Source organism: Aspergillus brasiliensis (genome assembly GCF_001889945.1).
Source record: "Aspergillus brasiliensis CBS 101740 unplaced genomic scaffold ASPBRscaffold_13, whole genome shotgun sequence".
In the NCBI taxonomy this organism is placed as follows: domain Eukaryota; kingdom Fungi; phylum Ascomycota; class Eurotiomycetes; order Eurotiales; family Aspergillaceae; genus Aspergillus; species Aspergillus brasiliensis.
Window position 1 is genome coordinate 503,787 of NW_027137454.1, and position 13,855 is coordinate 517,641.

General features: G+C 53.4%; 6 protein-coding genes and 1 non-coding gene across 7 annotated transcripts; 5 read left to right on the forward strand and 2 right to left on the reverse strand.

Moving 5' to 3' along the window:
• Positions 1-157: 157 nt before the first annotated feature.
• ASPBRDRAFT_47185 (uncharacterized protein) lies at positions 158-1,113 on the forward strand. The gene has a single exon (XM_067625805.1). It carries the CDS (start codon positions 527-529, stop codon positions 1,079-1,081), a length of 555 nt encoding a protein of 184 aa, XP_067475496.1. The 5' UTR covers positions 158-526; the 3' UTR covers positions 1,082-1,113.
• A 106-nt stretch (positions 1,114-1,219) lies between these two features.
• Positions 1,220-3,027, forward strand: ASPBRDRAFT_33532 (putative MFS quinate transporter; the record flags this gene model as incomplete). Its single annotated transcript, XM_067623130.1, has 4 exons — positions 1,220-1,494; positions 1,545-1,740; positions 1,789-1,917; positions 1,966-3,027. The coding sequence occupies 4 exons, from the start codon at positions 1,220-1,222 to the stop codon at positions 3,025-3,027; spliced, it is 1,662 nt and encodes a 553-aa protein (XP_067475497.1).
• A 263-nt stretch (positions 3,028-3,290) lies between these two features.
• Positions 3,291-5,246, forward strand: isn1 (IMP 5'-nucleotidase ISN1). Its single transcript, XM_067621889.1, has 8 exons — positions 3,291-3,462; positions 3,513-3,523; positions 3,567-3,587; positions 3,639-3,653; positions 3,704-3,851; positions 3,907-4,701; positions 4,756-4,895; positions 4,942-5,246. Exons 1-8 carry the CDS (start codon positions 3,438-3,440, stop codon positions 5,041-5,043), a joined length of 1,257 nt encoding a protein of 418 aa, XP_067475498.1. The 5' UTR covers positions 3,291-3,437; the 3' UTR covers positions 5,044-5,246.
• A 67-nt stretch (positions 5,247-5,313) lies between these two features.
• Positions 5,314-6,582, forward strand: ASPBRDRAFT_58279 (NAD(P)/FAD-dependent oxidoreductase; the record flags this gene model as incomplete). Its single annotated transcript, XM_067627873.1, has 1 exon — positions 5,314-6,582. One exon carries the CDS (start codon positions 5,314-5,316, stop codon positions 6,580-6,582), a length of 1,269 nt encoding a protein of 422 aa, XP_067475499.1.
• A 137-nt stretch (positions 6,583-6,719) lies between these two features.
• On the reverse strand, positions 6,720-9,169 carry ASPBRDRAFT_58280 (ATP-dependent 6-phosphofructokinase; the record flags this gene model as incomplete). The annotated part of the gene is made up of 3 exons (XM_067627874.1): positions 6,720-7,868; positions 7,916-8,377; positions 8,429-9,169. 3 exons carry the CDS (start codon positions 9,167-9,169, stop codon positions 6,720-6,722), a joined length of 2,352 nt encoding a protein of 783 aa, XP_067475500.1.
• Positions 9,170-10,552: 1,383 nt separating this feature from the next.
• ASPBRDRAFT_t230 lies at positions 10,553-10,625 on the forward strand. Its single transcript has one exon. It is a non-coding gene; the product is annotated as a tRNA-Lys (tRNA).
• A 491-nt stretch (positions 10,626-11,116) lies between these two features.
• ASPBRDRAFT_133888 (putative heat shock trehalose synthase) lies at positions 11,117-13,378 on the reverse strand (the record flags this gene model as incomplete). Its single annotated transcript, XM_067618557.1, has 6 exons — positions 11,117-11,799; positions 11,854-11,963; positions 12,013-12,477; positions 12,537-12,812; positions 12,860-13,266; positions 13,322-13,378. The coding sequence occupies 6 exons, from the start codon at positions 13,376-13,378 to the stop codon at positions 11,117-11,119; spliced, it is 1,998 nt and encodes a 665-aa protein (XP_067475501.1).
• Positions 13,379-13,855: the final 477 nt, after the last annotated feature.

Here is a 13,855-nt window from a genome sequence, read left to right on the forward strand (position 1 = left end):
CACCGGTAGTCAGCCAGCTTCGTACTGGTCCGTTGCTCCAATCCAGGCTCAGATCAAGTACAACATCTCTACATTTTAGTGTCTAAAAGATAACCATCTTCTACTTCTTCAACATGCAGAAAATGCAAAAAAAATCATCAATTGTCGATGGTAGTGTGGACGAGAGAATGACGGTGACCCGAAGGATCTCACCCGAGGGGTAGGGTAGGGTTAGGTTAGGATGTCATCCCAATCCCAGTGAGAAACACCAGATATCCATTACTCAATAACAGCGTCTGGATTCCGTCGATCTTTTCCCCAAAACTCCTTCCGACCGAGGCAATTGGTGCTGCACCCCGGATTGAGAGACAGCTGATCGATCGAGCCCAGCAACGTCATGTAATGAACCCCCACTCGTCGGATTTGACCGACCAGCCGGACGAGACCACCGCCATGTTTGCTTTCTTAGTGCCTGTTTAGTGTTCTTTTAGTGTTGATTAGTGTTGATTAGAGCCTGCGCCAGGGATCCCCTTGGTCGTACCCCCGCATGACCCCAACATCTCCTGCCGCGTGGTTTCCAGAGATTTCTCCCCAGGAAGCCATATCCCGTGCCTGCCAGTGCTCAGTGCATCTCCGGTTTTCGCTTGCCAAGCCTCCCCCCGAAAGCATCGCACTCGCATCTCGACGGCCGCCGTCCGTTAGTTCCAAACGGAAGTTGTCCGAGCCTCGTGGACAGGAGTATCGGTCTGTCCCACTGTCGCTCTCAGGACCGGGTCTGGCGTGCCACGAAGAGGCTCGATCCCCGGATTGTCCCCCGCAGCCAAGCCGTTCCGTCCCACCACAATCCCAGCATGTTGTCGGGTCTTTTTTCTCTTTAGAACTGGCCAAGCGGTCCGGCATGTCAAGCGGTGATAAGCTCGTCGCGACAAGTCGGATGCCAACGTGGGATGTCTCGCTGGTGGATCTCGTTCCCTGCGTGATCCATTGGCTGCTGTTTCCCCGAATCCCCCGCATGATCACATTTGTCGTAGTGAAGTTTGTCCCCGGGCTGGTTTGGTCCTACCTCACCATGAATAGCTCACTTCCGACTGGCTGTCAGTAACCGACGTAGTTGTGATTTGGGGGGGGGGGGACTGGTAGGGGCCTGGTATAAATGCCCCTCCTCCCTTGCAGATGCCAGCTGGTAGAAAAAGCCTGTCGTGGCTCGTTCAACCTTTTCTGGAATTGACGGTGTGCAAACATGGCCGGCTCCAAGAAACCAGTGAACATTTTTCGCTTGCGCAATCTCGCGGACCCCAAGGAGGTCTTCAACTGGAGACTATGGTTTGCCGTGCTCTCCTTTGGCCTCATGGGCGCGGCTCGGGGTGTCGATGAAGGGTTGATCTCGGGGGCCTTCAACTCCAAGGACTTTCAGCGCACCATCCATCTGAGCTCGTACAGTGAGGTGGAACAGACTAACATCAAGGCCAATGTGTCGGCGATGGTGCAGATTGGTTCCGTGGGAGGGGCACTCTTGTACGCCTTCACTCATTAACCCATCAAGATGATCTGCTGACCTGTTATAGTGCATTCCTGGTGTGCGACCGTATCGGACGACTGTGGGCAACGCGTCAGCTCTGTATCCTCTGGATCCTGGGAATTGCCATCTTCATGAGCTCTGGTTCCAACGGCAGTCTGGGGGCTGTCTATGCCGGTCGCTTCGTGGCCGGACTGGGCGTCGGCCAGACTGTCGTTGTGGGACCTGTCTACCTGGCTGAAATCGTGAGTGACACATCTGATTCCCTGTCGAGCTGAATTGACCAGCAATAGGCCCCTGCATCTGTCCGTGGGCTGTGCACTTGTGTCTTCACCGGCTTTGTCTACTTGGGTATTGTGCTTGCCTACTTCACCAACTATGGCTGCCAATTGCACATGGGCGACCACACTCACAAGCGATGGGTAAGTCATCGTTCACCTTATTCACAGCAGGTTACTAACCCTAACTAGGAAGTCCCAACCAGTCTGCATATCATGTTCGCCGGTCTCATCTTCCTCCTCTCCTTCCTCCAATACGAGTCCCCTCGCTTTCTGGTCAAGAAGGGCAAGCCCGAAGAAGCCCTGACCAACCTTGCGCGCCTCCGCAACCTCCCTCCCGAGCATGAATACGTTCTGGAAGAGTTCACCGGGATCCAGAATGCCCATCAGGCGGAGCTGGAGGCGACCATGGGTGCGGGCTGGCTGGGCATTGTCAAGGAGACCATCATGGTCCCGAGCAACCTGTACCGGCTGTACCTGGCCGCCATGGCGCAGCTCCTCTCCCAATGGTCGGGAGCAGGTTCTATCACGCTGTACGCGCCGGATCTGTTCAGTCTTCTGGGTATCACCGGGTCCAATGAGTCTCTGCTAGTCACCGCTGTCTTTGGTATCATCAAGCTGGTCGCCGCAGTAGCCTGCGCGCTGTTCCTGGTCGATGTGATTGGACGCAAGCGCGCTCTGCTGCTGGGAATCACGCTGCAGGCCATCTCCATGATCTACGTGGCTAGCTTCCTCACGGCTGTTCCCGAGATGGGCATCGACGACAACTTCGTCCTGCCCGAGTCCAAGAAGGGTAGTAGTCGCGGAGCCATCGCGATGATCTACATCTCGGGTGTGGGCTGGGCACTGGGCTGGAACTCCATGCAGTATCTGCTGACGGCAGAACTGTTCCCGCTGCGGATCCGCGCGTTGGCCACCTCGGCTGCCATGACGCTGCACTTTGTCAATCAGTATGGGAACTCTCGCGCGGTGCCCAACATGTTGCTGGGTACTGCGGACGGTGGCATCACCCCCAAGGGCACGTTCTGGTTCTTCTCGGCGGTGACGGTGCTGGGTGGGCTGTGGGTGTGGTTCAGTGTGCCCGAGACCGCGGGACGCAGTCTGGAGAGTATGGATCGGTTGTTTGCCTTGCCCTGGTATCAAATTGGCCGGCATGGCAACCGTGATGCCGACCAGCAGGACCAGGTGGTGGCGGATAAACAGCAGCAGGTGGAGGATGGCTTTGGGGGGGCGGAGCATCGTGAGCGGGTGTAGGTTTTGACTTGTTGATATGAATGTTAGCTACTGAGGTATACAAACTGAATGACAATTGAAGGTTCTATCTGACCAAATGTATCTCTGCTATAAATCAATAGCTGACATCTTGTGCATCCATCGTGCATCTCAATCCACCAACTGGCGTGTCGGAGAGCTCCGATGCGGGCTGTGATTGGCTGGCAGCCCCGCTGGTGCGGTCAGATGACAAGCACTGTGTCATCCCTATCTCGAGTTGCTTCTTCTCCTTGCTGTTCTCTTCATTCTCTTATTATAAACCCTCTTTCACTCTCATTCATTGACTTCATTGAATAACTGTCATTTTGATTGTGTTGATCTATTCGTTGTTGTGTCATTGACTCCCTCACCGCCGATCCAAAGGACAGCTTCAGCTTTAGCTTCCCCTCACGATGACTACCCGCTATCGTGTTGAATGTAAGTACTCCCTATGCAAATACATGGATTCATCAAGTTAATTGTGTTAGATGCTCTCAAGGTAGGCAGTCATCTCTGCCACCAAACTATGCTAACATTCTCAGTCTCACCGACGAGACCAATTGGTACCTCCCATTCCCTAGCTGTTCTGTTGACACTTAACTAACAAGCACCAGATTGAATGGATCAAAGTATGATCTCACCAAACACCAAATCAACTATATGAATACTGAATTATTAGGGCCTTCTGGCCGTCCCCTTCGTGCTGCACTCGCAGCCCACCGCCGTCTACCAGGAACACAGCGAGAACCTGATCGCCGTCGCGGCCGACACGCACCAGCGCTATGCGGAGATCTTTCGCGACGTGGAGATGCTCATTCGCGATCATAGTATCCCTCTCTATCCTCCATTATATTTATCGATAAATGAGTCTAACAAGCATAGTAACCCACCAACATGACGATGCTCCGGGGAAGTCCAAACTCAAACTCCTCGTCCCCACCGTAGGCAGCTTCTTCACCCCGTTATATCTGGTCGACGCCTTCCGCCACCAAGACGCCCAACGCTTCATCAGTCGACGACGCTTTGTGGCCCCATCCTTCAACGACATCCGCCTCATCCTCAACTCCGCCCAGCTCCTCGGTCTCGCCCGCACTACTGGTGTTGATCTCGTCACCTTCGACGGAGACGTGACTCTCTACGACGACGGCGCCTGTCTCACCGACGACAACCCCGTGATTCTGCGCATCATGCGCCTGCTCCTACAGGGACAGAAAGTCGGCATCGTCACCGCAGCGGGCTACACCGACGCGGCGAAGTACTACGAGCGACTCAAGGGACTCCTCGATGCCATGTACGAGTCCGCCGAGATGACCGACGCTCAGCGCGCCGGGTTAGTGGTCATGGGCGGCGAGAGTAATTTCCTCTTCCGGTATGATCACGCCTCGCCGTCGAAGTTGAGTTATGTACCCCGGGAGGAGTGGTTGTTGGAGGAGATGAAGACGTGGCAGGAAGGGGATATCACGCAGTTGTTGGATATCGCGGAGTCGTCGTTGCGTGCGTGTGCCAGTAATTTGAATCTGCCCGTGGCGGTGTTGCGCAAGGATCGCGCGGTCGGAGTGTATCCTACGGAGAGAGGGAGGATTAGTCGTGAGCAGTTGGAGGAGACGGTACTCGTAGTGCAGAATACGGTGGAGCGGTCGGAAGTAGGGGCTCGATTGCCATTCTGTGCTTTTAACGGTATTCTCCCTTCGATTATGTATATAGATGTGTGTGTGCTGATGGCTAAGCTAGGTGGCAATGATGTCTTTGTGGACATTGGCGACAAGTCGTGGGGAGTGCGCGCGTGTCAGCGCTATTTCGGAGGGATTGAGCCGGCGCGGACGCTGCATGTCGGCGATCAGTTTTTGTCGGCGGGCGCGAATGATTTCAAGGTGAGTCGATTTATATCTGAAAGATGGTGAAATACTAATGATATAGGCCCGACTGGCATCAACGACCGCGTGGATCGCGAGTCCATCCGAGACCGTGCAGCTACTAGATGAGCTGCAGGGGATGAAGTCAACCTTGGAGGGACTGTAATTGGCAGCTAGCAAGCATGTGAAAGGAATCAGAATTAGCTAGATACTCGGTCTGCATTCCATCGCTAGTCGTGCAGATCAGCGGCACGCTTAGCAAGCAGCGGAAAGGTCTGACAAACTCAACAAATCACCAATTTATAAGACTGTCAGAATCCACTAGCAGCTAGTTACTAGTCTAATCTACTTTATCTACTTAATTTGCCTTAATCTCCTTAATCCATCCTTTCCACACACACCATCCACTCACCACCCATCAATATCCATATCGACAATGGACACAAAAACCATAACAATCCCCATAATCGGCGCCTCCATCGCCGGCCTCTCCATCGCGCACTCCCTCCTCTCCACCAATTTCAAGGGAATAAAAATCAAAATCCTCCTCATCAACCCCACCCCAACCTTCTACTGGGCCATCGCCGCCCCTCGCATCCTCACCAAACCCACCGCCTTTACCGAATCGCAATACTTGATTCCGATCATCGATGGATTCAAAAAGTACTCCTCTGATGTCTTTGAATTCGTCCTGGGAAAGGCTACTTCCATCGACTTTGCGAATAAGACTATCCATCTGGAAGAATACACCAATACCACTGAAAGTGAAATACTCCCGAGGGAAATTCAATACGACTACCTAGTGATTTCCTCCGGAAGTACACCCTCCGCTTCTCTAGGGAGAATTCCCGGCGGGAATGAGAATGAAAAAGGAGAGATCTACCCATTCAAACTCTCCCCCACATCCACCACTACCATCTCCGAAGCGATTCAATCCGCCCAGGAAGTTATTTCTTCTGCGAAGAGAATCGTCGTGATTGGTGCTGGGCCAATTGGGGTGGAGATTGCGGGTGAATTGGGAGATCTCTCCTCCACTACTTCCAATAATGGAGAAAAAGAGGGAGAGAAGGAAATAACATTGATTTCTGCAACGCCGCGCATTCTCCCTGTTTTGAAAGAGTCAGCTAGTAGTGCTGCCACTTCACTGCTTTCCCAGAAGGGGGTAAAGGTTCTCACCGATACCAAGGTTGTTTCTGTATCTTCCCCTTCGGGAGATAATAATGGGAGTGGGTATACTCTTCATTTGAGTAATGGAGATACTCTCGACACGGATATCTATATCCCTACTACCGGAGTTATACCCAACAATTCATTCATTCCCAAGGAAGTACTCGATGAACATGGGTGGGTGAAGGTGGATTCTGAATTGAAAGTATCCGGTGTGGAAGGAGTCTATGCAGCGGGCGATATCACGAATCATACGCAGAAGTTGTCGTTCAAGGCGGAGGAGATGGCGGGCGTGGTGGTGGGAAATTTGGTGAATGATATTAATCATACCAACGGGGCTGGTAGCAGATGGTGGAAGGGGTGTGGTGGTGGGAGGAAGACGTATAATGAAGGCACCGATGTGATGATGGTCGTCCCCGTGGGAAGTTCTGGTGGTACCGGACAGGCGTTTGGGTGGGTGTTGATCAGTTTTATGGTGTGGTTGGCTAAAGGGAGGGATTATTTCATTTGGAAGGCCAGGAGTTATGTGCATAAATAGACTACTCCGACTACTCCGTACTCTATATTACTCTGCTTTGCTTGACTAGCATAGATTCTTATTGCTAATGTCATAACCTATCATCATCATAGCCTGACTCTATGTCGAGGCGTTTATCGCTACTTTACTCCTCTGCTTCAAACATTCTCATAGCAACTCCACTGCGCATTCTTCACGCTTGACCGGCCTGACAGAATGTTCACCGTGTCCTGCAGCTCCAGCCAGAACTCCGTCTTGGGCCGGCGGCGCGCCCAGTCCGTCTCGGTCGCCTCCAGGCCGGTCGCGCCACCCATCGGCGAGAACAACACCTGCGAGCCCTTGATGCCAATGACCGACGCCGACAGCTCATCCGCCGCAATCTCATCCGCCGACTTGCCCGCATAGCTCTCCAGGTGCAGCATACACTTGGTCGCCATCCGCAGCGCCCGGATCCGGTCCATCGGCGACGGCTTGCCACCCTGCTGGAAGTGTCCCGGCACCGCCGCACGGCTCTCAAAGCGTCCCTTGGCCTCCTCCTTGATCATGTCCGCCACCACCTGCGTCGTGTACGTGCTGGACGCGCACTCGTTGCGCAGGATGATCTTACCCGCGCGGTTCGCCCCCTTGTCGCGCGCAAAATTGTCCCGCAGGAAGTCAATGTCGCGCGCCAGCATCTTAATGTCGATGCCCTCCTCGGGGATGTACACGGCCACCGCGCCCACGGACAGACCAGCCGTCGTGGCGATGTAACCCGACTTGCCACCCTGCGTCTCGATGACGAACACACGGCGACGAGAGGACGAGGCCGACTGGCGGATGGCGTCGCAGAAGTCGATCAGCGTGTTGAGGCAGGTATCGCTACCCAGCGAGTACTCCGTGCCGGGCACGTTGTTGGAAATGGTCGCCGGCAGCACGGTCATGGGAATCTTGAACTCGGGGTACTTCTCGCGCGCCTGGCGAAGCTGGCTGACCGCGGTGAACGCCTCGAAACCACCCACCACGAACAGCGCGTCGAATCCGAACTTCTTGAAGCTCTTGGCCGTCGTGGCGAGGTCGTCGCCGGGCAGACCACGGTTGGTACCGATATCCGAACCACCCTCGTTGACCCAGCTGTCCGACTCCTTCCAAGCCACCTCACGCACCGAGCAGATCGGGGTATCTTCGTAGTGCCGGCACAGACCGGGGAAACCGTTGTGAATCGCCAGGGGGGTGTGGCCACGAGTCAGGCAGTAGGCGACGGCCGCGCGGGTAGCCTGGTTCATACCACCGGCGGGGGCGCCAACGTGGATGATACCGATGCGCATCCTCTGCAACCTGTTAGCTCAGTACCTCACGAGCTACACTGCCCACATACCTTGTTCTCGGGGAGGAGCAGCTTCGGGTGGTCGGGGGTGGAAGTGTTGATGTAGGAAAAGTGGTACTCTTTGAATTCCGAGTCGCGGAGGGCCATGGCTTCCTCGAACTCCTTATTTTGAATGTGCTTGGTGACCGTCTTGGTGTGCTGCACGGCGTCCATCAAGGGCATGCGCAAGATCTTGTTCTCACGAATGGTGATGACCGGGGACGGGGCTTCGGGGGTCATGTCCAGCACCGCGCGGACCGCCTCAACACCCTGCAGGGTGGACAGCCAGCGGTCGTACGCACAGGCGGCACCACCTCTCTGAGTATGACCCAACACGGTCACACGGGTATCCAGGTTCAACCGCTCCGTCAGAATATCCTTGATCTTCGAGCTCGAAATCTTGTTGAGATGGCGATCCTGGGCACCTTCGGCCACGATGACGATTGTCCTACGCTTTCCACGCTCCTTTCTGTTCTACAGGGAGTTAGCGTACCTCCGAGTTTCCTGTCAGCATCCGGCACCCACCTTGGTGATAATAGCACACATGTCATCCTCCCATCCGTCCTTGGGTGGCATCTCGGGCACGAACAGCCAGTCCGCACCGGTACTGATAGCTGACATCAAGGCCAGCCAACCGCAGTGACGACCCATGACCTCGATGACGAATCCACGCTGGTGAGAAAAGGCCGTATCGAAGACGTCGTCGACGGCGTCACAGATGCGAGTGAGGGAGGAGTAGCAGCCGATGGTGGCGTCGGTGCCGGACATGTCGTTATCGATCGAACCCACCAAACCGACGATGTTCAGAATCTGGTATGGCTTGACCTGCTCGTCGGTCAATTCGCCCGTCTCGACCAATTCCTTCAACAAACCGGGCCATTCCGAACGGAAGACGTCGGCACCAGTCAAACTGCCATCACCACCACAAACAACGAGGGCGTCAATGCCCCGGAGGACCAAGTTCTTGGCGGCGCGCAGACGACCGGGGCGCTCACGGAAGGTCATGCAGCGGGCGGATCCGATCAAGGTACCACCGCGGGACAACCAGCCGCGGACATCCTCCCAGTGAAGCTGACGGATCATGTCCCCGCCATTGACGAGACCCTCGTAACCTTCGTAGACGGCATAGGCCTCGCAGTCGGAGTGGATGGCCATCCGGACAACGGCCCGGACGACACCGTTCATACCGGGGGCATCGCCACCAGAGGTCAAGACACCGATACGGCGTCTCTTGGGCGGCTGCACGGGAGCTTGGGGGGTAGCCATCGTGCGATGGGATTATGTGGAGGGGCGTTCAGCAATTGTTCGGATGAGCAACAGCTGAACAGGAAGCAAAATCAAAAAGATGGAGAAGAAGGAATGGAGAAGCACACAGCTGCGGAGGAGAGGCAAGAGAGATAAGTTCACTTGTGTTTGAGAGGGTGGGGGAGAGGAAGCGCAGGTGCCGGTGAGAAAAAGCGGGTGTGGGCAAACCAGTACGTCACTGACTCCGGCCGTCACTGCCCCGCTATACACAGTATACACAATGAATACACAATTGATACAGTTGCTGGGATGGTATAACTGCCCACCACACGACGATAACCTGGTCTGCAAGTGAAAGGGCTAGATGCTCGTCGAATGCCGATCGACCGGGTGACCTTGCTGCACGCTGCAATGGGGAGATGCTCTGGCGATGGCATTCCCTCTTGCAGTTGCTGAAGCACCTGATGTCACCGCCTGCGCTGGATCGGGACTAGTGCGGGAGGTTTCACGTGACAGTAGTAGGTTAGGGCCCGTGCTGCACGTGATAGCTGTCCACACTAGTCCCAAACCGGCAGACACGCCCCTAATCCCTCGTCGCTGATTGAACAGCTCTCCATACAGACGAGTACGAGTACTACTTATGACAGGTGGTGTGATGAAAACACCTTCAGTTCCTTTCATCTCATTTGGAAACCCTGCAAAGTTGCAAAGTGCACAGCGCACAATATCCGGACTACCACTCAAGGGATGATATGATGTTACGCTGAAGTTCGTCGACTGCCGGACCCCTGTGGTCCACCCCGATGCCCGGTTTGGCGGTGGAGATATGACAACATAGTCAACCGGCCAGCTGTCTATCAACCCTCGACTTAAACATCATCTACAAAATACGGTTGCTCATCCATCGCTTTTACATTCGAGCAGCATGAGTTTGGTGGCCTGAATCCCTCTTACACAGTTGGCACTTGGCACAGTCGAGGTGGTGCAACACTGGTGATACGACTCGTAGTCAGCACCAGTGGCGCGGTGTATCTCTACCCCTGTCCAAACCGCATCCAGTGCGACCGAAACATCTTTCAGTCAAATCCCAAGAAATAAGCAGCAGTCTGCACTATCATAAGGCCGATGGCACCACCATATGAGCCGGACACGAACCTTCGCTAGAGGCGAACACATCCCTGCTGGCTGAGAGCCATCCACCGACCTGCAATCAATCAGAGACAATGCAACTACCCAACTCAGATATGTCTGCTAACATCCTACTAGTGACAACTTACCATGTTCCACCTCTTTCCGACTGTCTCCCTCACAATCATATGAATATTGCCTCACTCAAATCGTATGAACCGCCCAAACCCCTTGCCCCCATCTTATACCCTCTCCACGAAGCATCCTTCAACAACTGCCGGGCTAGCTCAATCGGTAGAGCGTGAGACTCTTAATCTCAAGGTTGCGGGTTCGACCCCCGCGTTCGGCTCTCCTTTTTGCTTTTGAAGCAGTTCTTCATCTTTCCTCGTTGTGTGGTTCGTGATGGGGAAGCATACAATTTTTTTTCGGGATCCGAGGCTTTAGTTGACTCCACCGGACCCACTTGGGAGATATTGGCCAATCAGAGGTGCTGCTTAGTAGGTACTCTAAAAGTAGATTACTCCGTTGGAGGATGGATCTACTATCTACCGTCTTACTGTCATAACTGTGTTTCGAAGACGGCGTTTGATGATTGTGCTTCTTTATATATTTGGATAGTCCTCACGTGTGATAATTTGTCGGAAGATTAGTATAATGAGATGTAGAGGATAGTAACCTACCATCACCGTTGTAATGGGAAAATGTGGAGCCACCTGCATATCAGTGAATTATATATATACTATTCAATTTGAATGCTGTGAAATATACATCCATCCCAGATTCAACGAACAACCATAAATCTCCCATTGCAATCCTATTACTCCTTACTAGTTAGCAAAACTACACTGCATGCCAATCACACTCATTATACCCTGCCTCTTCCCTCGCCATTTTATAAATCTCTCCACCCCTCGGCTCAAATTTACCATCCCCCCTCGACAGCTTCGACGCCAAATACAACCAACTAACCGCATTCCCAACCGTAGTATTCGCATCAGGCAGCTTCCTCAATCCCGCGTCTGCCTTGTACCGAGACGATTTGTCAATACTGAAGATCCTCGACAGACACCGAGCAATCCCCTCTTCATCCCCCTTGTCAACCAGGAGAGCATTTTCCGACTCGTGCACAAACGGAAACAGCTCAGCTTCCCGAAGAGCAACCACCGGTGTCCCCTTTTGAATCGCTCCCAGAAGTAACTCAGGGACTCCATGCAGAGTGGATAGCTCGACGAGCGCTCTTGCATTGGTGAGCAGGGCGTTCCACATTTGATCGACGGCCCCGATCGGGATGATGCACACGGATGCAGAAAGGGTCTCGCTGCTGTCGATTTGGGACATGGCGGTGTCGTAAAACATGGTGCTTTCGGGGGTTCGGAATGGTCCTCGGTGGCAGATGAGGAGCTTGGGGACTTGGCGGCCTGGATGCTCCTTGGTATATATGTCGCAGAACTTTTGGTATGAGTGGAGAAGGCTGAGGGTTCCGTTGCCAGGTCGAAATTGGGATAGGTGGAGGATATATTGCTCTGCGTGCAGGGAAATATCAGTAATGTCTTAAGGGAAAGGAGTCTGGGGCTTACCCTCTGGATGCCGTATGATGGACATCTGAAGTGTTCGACATAGCGAGCTGAATTCACGACCGTAGAAACCAACGTCCCAGTCAGTCAGAGGCTTGTTTTGACCATCGAGTCTACACTGTATTAGCATGCGTGCAAATCATAGAGGACTAGGGACAGTACTGGTCAACAGAGAATGACATGTAGCCAACATTTTCCTCCGGCACTATGCGCGGCGCAATCTCCCTAGGAAGAAGCGACACCACCAAATCCACGTGGGTTAGTCGGGTCCGAATAAAGTCCCATGCTCGAGATTGCGGGCTCTTAGGATCACGGAGGGAGTCTCCCTGGGGCTGGAGACTACTCTCAAATATGACAGGCCGCTCAGGGTCTTGCTGCTTAGATAGGAGAGCCAACGTTAAGAGAGGCGCACTGTCAATGATCACTACGTCCACGCCCCCCTCCGCACGGGATCTAAGAGGTCCCTTCTCGCACAGCCAGTATCTCCTGGCATTGGCGTATGCAAAGTCGAGGATCAATAACTCATCATTAATGGTGATATCCGACAGCGGATCGCCAAGTCCCTCCAAGGTGTCCTCCATCTTCCGCATGAGGGGAATTATCCCTGGGCGTGGCTTTGGTACGAACCTGTGCAGAGTATATGAAAATCTTGTTCAAGCTGACAAGTAGAGGAAGGAGAAACATACCACTTGACATGAACTCCAAGACTCTTGGTAAACCGAGACAAGGCATGTCTGGTCGGAACATCAGGTTTGCCCTGGCAGGTCATGCTGAAAAAAGCGATCTTCACCTCCCTTTCCCTCAGGTCCTGGGCAAAGCATTGAGCCAGAGACCATGTAGCAGAGTCGACTGTTCTTTCATAGTCTTCTGCACTAGCAAGGTGTACATGATAGCCTCTGTCGACATCGACCGAACCGTCAAAATTGATACGATTATGTAGCACGTGGCCAATGCCGAATGACCTACACATGTCAGTCAGTATTAGCATTATCCCCAAGGCAACACTAACCGAATGCACTTCCGCACCATTGAGTCTGCCCGCTCGTCGAGTTCCTTCTTATGCCATCCCGAAAAGGTGGCCAGCTCGCCCTGGTCATCTTGCTGTCTTTCACGATCCTTATGCTCCAGAAGCAGAGGGACGATATCGAGTTCCCTCCATAGTCGCGAGCACAGAGACGGACACCTATAGACAATGGATTCATGCAGGGCCGCGCTAACTATCTTCTCGTCATTCTTTTCCCTGTATTCTTTCAGCTGGGCAATGATGATGTCCGTCGCACAGTCTGATACATTTGGCCGCGGAGCGTGCCAAGTACACACGAGAAAGTCGACCAGATCTGTCAGATTCCGGATGGCAATTGCAACCCTTCCGCTGGCATTATCACAGACCAGCTCTGTAATACCAGCGTAGACGACCTAGACATTACATTAGGATCCTGACATTATACCTTCAGGTATCATACAATCACACATTTAGTGGTCTGCCAGACCAGGACTCTGCGTCAGCATGGGATCTAAGAGATGCCATTTTCTTAGTGATGATTAGCGCCCGAATAATTTCCCAATTTATCACCCATCGATAATGATCACCAAGTAGATCTAACAGATAATCGCCCTCATATACTCTCCTATACGGGGTATTGGCTCACATCCACAGGATGTTGTTGCCGAACGCCGGGCCTGGAGCGGGGAAGCTTTCGGCCGTCCCAAAGAAACGAAGACCCCCTCTCCTCTTGACGCAGACATGACATCCATCAGAAGAACGTCTAGCTGGGACTGTCGTATGGCCCGAGGCTCCTTTCGTTTGGAAGCAACAGCCCCGTATTATCTTGCTGGCGACGGATACATCTCCTCGGAGTAGGGTTTGGTTCGGCCGGAGCAGGCCTTGATTCTCCTTGCAAGTCCCAACATGTTGATGATGGCAATAATAGTATACTCTCTATAGAGGTGTATATGATTAAGCGCGGGGAGAAAGTGAACAGTCATTCTCAGAGTGAGGATGAAT

What these genes read in the sequence shown, in the direction of transcription:
- isn1 (XM_067621889.1), top strand. Translation starts at nt 3,438, where the DNA reads ATGACTACCCGCTATCGTGTTGAAT. An exon ending in GCCATTCTGTGCTTTTAACG is followed by an intron (nt 4,702 to 4,755) that starts GTATTCTCCCTT and finishes TGGCTAAGCTAG; the next exon opens with GTGGCAATGATGTCTTTGTG. An exon ending in CGGGCGCGAATGATTTCAAG is followed by an intron (nt 4,896 to 4,941) that starts GTGAGTCGATTT and finishes CTAATGATATAG; the next exon opens with GCCCGACTGGCATCAACGAC.
- ASPBRDRAFT_47185 (XM_067625805.1), top strand. Translation starts at nt 527, where the DNA reads ATGACCCCAACATCTCCTGCCGCGTGGTTTCCAGAGATTTCTCCCCAG.